General features: G+C 41.8%; 1 protein-coding gene across 1 annotated transcript; it reads left to right on the top strand.

Annotated features, from left to right (window-relative positions):
* Positions 1–2,908: 2,908 nt before the first annotated feature.
* Positions 2,909–9,235, top strand: LOC112254119 (bladder cancer-associated protein). Its single transcript, XM_024426369.2, has 3 exons — positions 2,909–3,009; positions 3,294–3,416; positions 8,116–9,235. Exon 3 carries the CDS (start codon positions 8,251–8,253, stop codon positions 8,512–8,514), a length of 264 nt encoding a protein of 87 aa, XP_024282137.1. The 5' UTR covers positions 2,909–3,009; positions 3,294–3,416; positions 8,116–8,250; the 3' UTR covers positions 8,515–9,235.
* The last annotated feature ends 205 nt before the right edge of the window (positions 9,236–9,440 follow it).

The following is a 9,440-nucleotide window of genomic DNA, read 5'->3' as shown; positions in this document are numbered from 1 at the left end:
GTGAGCGGGTGATGGCTTGGGTTGATTTGAGAGGGGAAGTGGATAGTATGAATAACTGGGTGAGAGCAGCTTTAGTGGGAGCAGCTACTGAGGCGATCCCTAAGAGTTCAGGGAGGAGGAGGGGAAAGCAGTTCCGTGGTGGTTGGAGGAGTGTGGAGCAATGGTGAGGAGTAGGAACAGGGCATTCAGAGTACTAAAAAGGACACACAACTTCCAATATCTGATTTAGTATAAGCAGGCCCAGGCTCTGGTGAGGATAACTATTCGACAGGCAAAGAGGTCATGTTGGCGTCGGTTCTGTGACACCATTGGAAGGGCGACACCAGTGGGGGATGATTAAGAGGATGAGTGGGGTCAGAAGGGAGTGGGATTATCCAGTGTTGATGAGTGGCAGAGATGATGGCCAAAGCGTTTTTCCAAGTGCATAGCTCAGCAAATTTGGGAGAGAGAACGAGAGAGGAGCATCCAGGACTGCTGGATAGGAGGGAGGATGTAAATGATGCGTTGAATGCACCATTTACCATGGCAGAGGTGAACAGGGCAATAGGTAAGGCTGAGTTAACTTCACCTGGGAAAGATGAGGTGTGCTATGTTATGTTTGCCCATCTTAGTGATGAGGCACTGGATAAGGTATTGGTGTTGTACAACAGTGTGGGAGGAGAAACTACCAGGCAGCTGGAAGGAGGCCGTAGTGGTACCAATCCGAAGCCAGGGAAGGACCCAACGAGGCCAACAAGCTATCGGCCAATAGCCTTAAGAGGCAAACTTACTTCCTGGAGAGCAGGGGGTTAGTATCGCCACATCAGAGCGGATTCGGGAAGGGTAGGGGAACAATGGACCCAGTGCTCTGCTTAGGTGAACAAGGAGACTGTTGTTAACTGTATTTTTTTTATGTGGAGAAGGTATATGACATGATGTGGAAGGAGGGGTTGTTAATCAAGCTTGATATTATGGGGGTAGGAGGAAGAACATACAACTGGATAAAGGATTTCCTGTTTGGAAGGTGAGGATGGGGAAGTCTCTCTCAGGCAGCTACATGGTGGATAATGGTACACCACAGGGGAGCGTGATAAGTCCTCTGTTGTTCTCAATTATGATCAATGATGCTTACTCTCAGGTACAGCCGGACATTGGGAGGTCGTTATTTGCAGATGATGGGGCCTTATGGAAGAGAAGAAGAAATGTGCCATATATAGTCAGGAAGGTACAGGAAGCAATTGATGAGGTAGAGCAGTGGGCATTAATGTGGGGATTCGGGTTCTGTATAGAGAACTCAGACATTGTTCTTTACCAGGAGGAAGGTGGGAGATGAGGTATGCTTAAGGTTATATGGGAGAAACTTGGAGAGGGTGGGGGCCTTTAGGTTCCTTGGGGTATACTTTGATACTACGTACTACGGTGGGAAAGTGTAAGAAGGTACTAAATGTGATGCTCTGTCTGACAGGGAAGGACTGGGTGTGCCTCATTGAAGACCATATATGTTTCATTGATCAGATCTGTAATAGACTATGGAAGTATAGCATATGGTTTGGCAACCCGTCCATCATTGGAAAGGCTAGATGTCATACAAGGACTCAGTAGTGGGGCGTTTCAGACGTCCCCAGTGGCTGCACTACAGGTGGAGATGGGGGAAATGCCATTGCAGATCAGGAGACAGCAGCTGGCAATTAATTATTGGGTCAGCCTAAAGGGACATGGGGTATCTCATCCTGCGAAAGGGATTTTACAGGCATGCTGGGAACATGAGCGAAGACAGAACACGAGCTTTGGGTGGGTGGGTAATACTAAGGCAAAGGAGATGGGACTGTATGGAAGGGAGTTTAGTCCAATGGTAGCTATTCCTGTAAATCCACCATGGCTACTCCCACCTCCAGTAGTAGATCTAGAAGTATTGGAGACTACAGAAAGATAGGGAGGGTGTTGATCCATCTCATTTGTTTAAGAGAAGTCTTGATACTGTATATCAGGATGGTTCAAAAGATCCAAGGACAGGACGTACTGGGTCAGCATTTGTAGTGCAGGAATGTGGGGTGAGAGTCAGGAAACTTATTACAGATCCTCTGGCTGCATATATGGCGGAGATGATGGCCATACTGTTGGCCTTGCAGAGGGTGAAGGAAGTTAAGCCATAAAGAGTAGTTATTTGCTCTGAGTCATGTGCAGTGCTAAGGCGTATTCAGTCCTTTATATCACGTAGCAGACAAGACCTGCTTTATGAGGTGCTACAAACCCATGGCAGGTGTAAATAAATGGGTATACAGATAATATTTATATGGATCCGAGCTCACGTGGGGGTCGAGGGGAATGAGGCAGTTGATGTACTGGCTAAACAAGCACTAAGTAGTGGGGATGTTGATGTGGTAGTTTCAATGATCAAGGCAGAGGCAAAAAGCATGACATGGACAGTGATGGTGGAGAAATGGCAGGAGTAGTGGAATAGAGATACTAAGGGCAGGCATTTATTTCAAGTACAGAGGAAAGTTGGGGAGTGGAGAACGGCAGGAAAGGACAGAAGAGAGGAGGCTGTATTTCCAAGATTAAGGGTGGGACACAGCCAGTTGAATAAGACCTTACATGTGATAGGAAAACATCCAACAGGAAAATGTGAGTATTGCCAGGAAACAGAGCATGTATTGATACAGTGTGGACATTATTGGAGGGAAACAGAGATGATGAGATCTAGTATGAAGGAAAAGGGGATACAGGAAATTAATTGACAGACTTTATTGAGTAGAACGTCATTAGATAAAATATTTGAGACTATATATTCTTTAAGAGCAACAGGGCTGGCAGGTAGGATTTAGTTTATCCGTCTCTGGCCTACACTCCAGTACAATAGGTGGCGGTAATGCCCCATAACGTTGGATGCCAACTGCCGATAAACCCCACCGAAGAAGGAGAATTCGTGTCTCTTTCTTTTGTAACATCTCTGGAGTGGTCAAGCTACGGTTTCTCTGACAGCAAATATTGGATAAGGATCAATAGAATAAAGCCTGAAAAATATTTGACGTAATTTAAAATTTGGAACTATATAATTATTGACCTCATATTTATTATGTAGGACACTATATATGTTTTAGCACATGTATTGGGTTCTTACTAATGAATAAAATAATTTGAACATAATTTACACCAAGGCAAATTTGTTACCATCTTTTTATGTTGGTTTTGTAATTGAAATGCTAAAGCCAGAGATACTGTTTAATGGCGAGATGGTATTGTGTCCGTCCTGATAATGGGAGTAGTCTGCTATAGTTATCGGTTAGCTTACCTCTGTATTCCCGTGTGGATAGATTTTGACAGGAGGGGACCCTCTGGCGCCGCCTCTTCCTCTCTGGGATTTCTACGCAGTCGTCTAGGCAGCAGCAATGGAGTCCATCAAGAAAACTATCAAGAATGAACCTGGAAACTGACAGGTCTGGTTCTATTCTTTGTATGATGTGTTATTCAAATACTTAGCTTCAAACGCGAAATATTAGCTATGTATAATTCAATTGGACAAGTTGTTACAAACTACTATTTCAACACGATTGTTTTAGCTAGCTAGAAGCTCGTTAGCCAGCTAACGTTCGCTAGCTAACTACTCGTTTTGGTGATATATCATCAACATAAATCTATCACAGCACGTTTTTGGATTTATTCAGCAGTTTTTACACAATGAATTACGATACCATTGGAAATGAATGTTGAAAGGTAAATGTATAACGTTACTCCTAAAACTTAAGTTTAACATTACAGTATCATGTTTTGTCGTTTCCTATTGACAAGACCTTTTGATAAATAGTCCAAAGTCAAAACCGTTTGAACGTGTCCAAATCAATAACCCATATGCAGAAACACTACGTGATATATCGGAAACCTAAAATATACTATCTACACATGTGCAACAATAATCAGTTTACTTGTATTTTTTTAAACAAGCTCTTTGTACACTGCACAAACACAAAAAAACGTTTGACAAGTGGCAATAAACCGGAAAATCCGGTTGTATGCACTGTTGAAACTACTACCATTCAAAAACCACATGTAGCCTAAATTGGATATTTTTACATGACCGGTATATATATATATATATATATTTAGGAGCTGCGTTAGAATACTCGTACTAAAAGTACGACATGACGTGAATTGAGTATGTTAGCCCATAATGCAATTCTTCAGGAAATCGGTGTGGTTTCACGTTTTCAGATTTTAAGAAAATATGCAGCCGAAGTCCGACGAGAGTGGATACAAACGAATTGCTTTAACTAATTATGACAAATGTTAAGAAAATGTTGAGCAATATAATAAAGTAATGGCTTAATAATTATGTACGCTACACATTATGTTGGCTGACAATGTGTTGGCTACGCTATATCCTTACGAACCGCATAGCATGCATATCATTACAGCAGTAGGTACTACCGGTATGTTAGTTGGCTACTAATACATTGAACTGGCCAGTGTATATATACTAACTAACTACCCAACGTTTATTGACTTGATTATTCACGTCATTCTTAGCTAAGTCGTATAGTCGTTGTGCGTTCTCAATGGACATACATTCGCTCTGGCTATTTACTCAATTTCAGAGCACACTTGTCTGAGTGTACCAGAGCAACAATACATTTACGAACGCTCAGCACCCGTTTAATATGGCACTCCAGATTGAATTTACGAACACAAAAATGTCTTGATTTGTTATGTTAACAAGCTTATGTTAACAACATAATCAATTTTCGGAACACAGGTGTAGGGCTAGTATGCTCAACAAAAAGTACTGTACACTAAAATTAACTAATAGTATGTAGTAAATAGTCATTACGTATGTATGTATGTATACAGTATGTTAGTATGGGTATACGAACACAGCCAGGGTGTCACACACTACAAGATGCTTCACTTCTTTGATGAGGTTTAACAGCAGTTGACATCCAATAAGTGTTGCATTACCGCCAGCTACTAGACTGGAGTATAACTTCCTTATACTTTGCTTGAAAATAAACAAATACCCTACCATCTAACCCTATACTCACTAAAAAAATCCAATCTTACTGAAATGTTTATCACTTGTTGGCCTATCCCTCTATTGGTTCAGATCGACTACTCACACCACTCCTCTCAGGATCCCTCCCCCTTGACCCATCTCCCTCTACTTTCCTCACTGCCTCAGCATACGACAATTTCTGCACAAATCTAACCCTGGGAAACTCAACATGTCCCTCTCGCATCGGACATTTCTGATCCCCAGCCCCTTGGGCACCCTTACAATTAACACCTACCACTACTTTCCCCAATACTACACATTCCTTTGTCTTATGTTCTTTTGTACACTTCTCACACCTAGGAACCTCCCTCCCACACATGGCTGCCACATGGCCATAAGCTTGACACCAGTAACAACATAATGCTATCGTCACAAAAGCTAGATCATGTATTTTCAGGCTCGCGAAACAACTGCTTTTTATCCCTGTCAATCGGGCGCCCGCTCTGAAGTTTAAGCGGGCACACAGTGGATTATGGTCATTGTAGTTAATTACCACGTTTTCTGTGCTGAACAATGTGGAATATTGGCCTGTTGGAAACTACAATTCCCTACTACATCAAACAGTTCTGCACATCGAGCTCACAGGAAAAACCTAGAACGAAATGTAATTCAAGTAATTTAACTGACTTGAGTCAATTACAGTGGGACCAAAAGTATTTAGTCAGCCACCAATTGTGCAAGTTCTCCCACTTAAAAAGATGAGAGGCCTGTCATTTTCATCATAGTCAACTATGACTGACAAAATGAGAGAGAAAAATCGCAAGATCTCACCCCGTGGGGTCAAAATGATCACAAGAACGGTGAGCAAAAATCCCAGAACCACACGGGGGGACCTAGTGAATGACCTGCAGAGAGCTGGGACCAAAGTAACAAAGCCTACCATCAGTAACACACTACGCCGCCAGGGACTCAAATCCTGCAGTGCCAGACGTGTCCCCCTGCTTAAGCCAGTACATGTCCAGGCCTGTCTGAAGTTTGCTAGAGAGCATTTGGATGATCCAGAAGAAGATTGGGAGAATGTCAGATGAAACCAAAATATAACTTTTGGTAAAAACTTAACTCGTCTTGTTTGGAGGACAAAGAATGCTGAGTTGCATCCAAAGAACACCACACTGTGAAGCATGGGGGTGGAAACATCATGCTTTGGGGCTGTTTTTCTGCAAAGGGACCAGGACGACTGATCCATGTAAAGGAAAGAATGAATGGGGCCATGTAAGTCCGTGTTGCCCAGCAACCGCCTCTAAACATCACTGCTCTAGAGGAGATCTGCATGGAGCAATGGCCCAAAATACCCTCAACAGTGTGTAAAACCTTTGTGAAGACTTACAGAAACGTTTGACCTCTGTCATTGCCAACAAAGGGTATATAACGAAGTATTGAGAAACTTTTGTTATTGACCAAATACTTATTTTCCACCATAATTTGCAAATAAATTCATTAAAAATCCTACAATGTGATTTTCTGGATTTATTTTTCTCATTTTGTCTGTCATAGTTGAAGTGTACCTATGATGAAAATTACAGGCCTCTCATCTTTTTAAGTGGGAGAACTTGCACAATTGGTGGCTGACTAAATACTTTTTTGCCCCACTATGTGTTTTAAAAGCCGAAAAAAACTGACATTTTGGGTTAATTGCTCAGCACTAATCACTGCTTAGAGGACGACTTGTAGAAACACCTAGCTACATTCTTAAGTGTTGAATTTTGATTCAAGTGGGTTGCCAATGCAGTAAGGGTAGTGCAACACTTTTTTTTGTCCATCAATATCAAATTGAAATAAATAGAACAGGGGGTAAACGTTTGGGGTGTATGCGCTCTTAAACTAAAACTATTCAAAAGCCAAACTGAATCAGAGAATCATTTTTACATCACTAGTTAGAAGACAATTTGTTGAAGACCGTCATCTAAATTCTAGAATGGCAATGGCGATTTTGGGAAGCTGACGAAACGGGAAGAAAACAAATCAGTTGCTTTATTTAACTTTTATTTAACGAATCATGACCTGCCATAGGTTATGAACAAGGGCTGTGGCAATGCCAGTATCGCAGTATATTTTTTTCCCATGCCAAAAAGGAAAACACAGTGGGTTTTAAAGAATCTTCTTTATGTAAAATATTGTGTGCTGTAGCTTGGAAAAGAATAAAGGTGACTCTGGATGACAACATGTTTCCAGCATTAGGGCTGTTTTCCTAAAGAATCCGCTTCGTGTTTTGTTTCCTTGCCATGGTACTGAGTATCGACATACTGGTATCGTCCCTGCCCTAATATCAACACTGACAACGGTTCCCTGTAATTTAAGTGATAGTTTGACTCTCAAATTGACGTATTGGCCATTCATTCCATTCAAATTCGAAAAATGACAAGTTCTGCGAATAGCAGTGTATATGACCAAACCCATGGTACAAAACCAAATATATTTATCTGTTTTAATCCATAGATTTTGTGTAATTGAGATGGCTATAATCTTTCATGGTATCAACACCAATCTGAGATTTTTAAGTATGTGTATTTCCTGTAATTGGTGTGTGGTGAAAACGTTAACCTGTGCAATTTAGTAACACGTTCTGTCCACCATAGGGACATTTAGCATAATATAAGAATTCAATGTCAAAAGAATTTCCAATTAGGATGATCGTAAATTAAGCACCCATATTTTTACAACAATGACCTGAATTTCTTACTGCTTTAACCATGGAGAGAGTTAGAAAATGCTCCTAACCACAATTTAACCAGGTGCTCTAGACTAGAGCATCCATAGGGTCTGTGCAACAGGCTGAATGTTTGACGTCCCTACTTGTTTTCTTCTTGAAGCTAGCTAACATTATAGTGTTACTAACTGCAGCTAGTCAACCAAATCAACCCCACCATAGTTAACTTGCCTATAATGCAATGAAAGATATTTGTTGTGCTCGATCTAACCCAACATCCATTGGGTTAGCAGACTAGCGTAGCTAGGTGATGAGAGCGTGACCAAGTTGAGCTATTTTTGCATTTGCAGGGAAATATTGCTAACTATGTCATGTCAAAGAGAAACGTATAGCTGATGTGTTGTCTGCACCTTTTTATTTACTGTTTCCTTTCCTTTTTTAGGCCTAACCTGAAGGTAAACGGTTACAACCAACAACGTCACATCTGCCGTGGTAAGGGAACCTCACTGTGACATTCCATCTAGCCCTGTGGCCAACTGATTGAGCTTGGTGTGATTTCGCTTCCCCCTCGCAGACAATGTACTGCCTTCAGTGGTTGCTCCCAGTCCTCCTCATCCCGAAACCCCTGAATCCGGCCTTATGGTTCAATCACTCAATGTTCATGGGCTTCTACCTGCTCAGCTTCCTTCTGGAGAGGAAGCCATGTACCATTTGTGCCTTAGTGTTCCTGGCAGCCCTGTTTCTCATCTGCTACAGCTGCTGGGGAAACTGTTTTCTGTACCACTGCCATGACTCCACACTGCCAGACTCTGCACACGACCCCAGCATTGTGGGTAACTAAGAGGATCCCACTGACACTAGGAGCACATGGACCCTGGACAATCTCTATCTAGGCTGTGAATAAAATCCCCCAGTTGACTGTCGAGATGCTGAGAAACCTAGACAGTGTCCAGATTCTCATCCCCTCTGCCCTTAGTGTACACTTGTTCACTTCCCTTCATGGATTTCAAAGGAATTGACTGTTGCAAAAAATAGGGTGGTAATTCCCTCTCCCACGATTACACCAATCCAGTGCATTTAAATGCATGGGGAGGAGTGCATATGTAAACTTTCCATGCATTTAAATGCATGGGGAGGAGTGCATATGTAAACTTTCCAGAAAATGGCCTATCCTGCCCATCTCCCTCCTCACTACTGCCCTCCACCCCTGCCTTTATCCCCTGGTCTTGAGTGAACGTCCACTACCCTGGACTCAGATTTACAATGGTTGCCTTTATAGTTTTCATATGTCGTGTTAATACATCAATTTTAATTACAGAATGCTGAAAGTTTCCAAAGGGTAGAAATTGTGTGTGTGTTAGTCCGCATTTTCACAAGTCATACTATCAGTAAGTTATGGTAGCAGGAAGGTGAACATGAATATCCTGCGTCCTTGTTGAGCTTTATTGACGTGAAGAGTGATGTGAACCATTTTCATGTCACTTCCCCTGCAGAGCTCAAATGTTACCACAGCTTTTAATTTATTAAAGTTCAACGTCTGAAGGCGTTATCACTGACCATGATGCGGTGGCCTCGTGTGTTTTCTTGGTTCTTCTAGGCTTTATGTCAACTGTAAGTTTTATCAATTGCTCACTATCTGCAATTGAGAGAGTGAAAATGCCTCATGACTAAGAAGGAAAAGCTAATTATTGGTGGTGAAAGAAAAACAATACTTTTTTTAGGGTTCACAGAATCTCAATATTTGAAAAGACAAGTCCGTTTTTATAG

This window comes from Oncorhynchus tshawytscha, linkage group LG07 (genome assembly GCF_018296145.1).
Source record: "Oncorhynchus tshawytscha isolate Ot180627B linkage group LG07, Otsh_v2.0, whole genome shotgun sequence".
Taxonomy (NCBI): Eukaryota; Metazoa; Chordata; class Actinopteri; order Salmoniformes; family Salmonidae; genus Oncorhynchus; species Oncorhynchus tshawytscha.
The sequence above is the reverse complement of the archived record's forward strand: the minus strand, read 5'-3'. Positions and strand labels throughout refer to the sequence as shown.

Excerpts from the sequence above, each read along its gene's own strand:
- LOC112254119 (XM_024426369.2), top strand. The coding sequence starts at position 8,251 with ATGTACTGCCTTCAGTGGTTGCTCCCAGTCCTCCTCATCCCGAAACCC.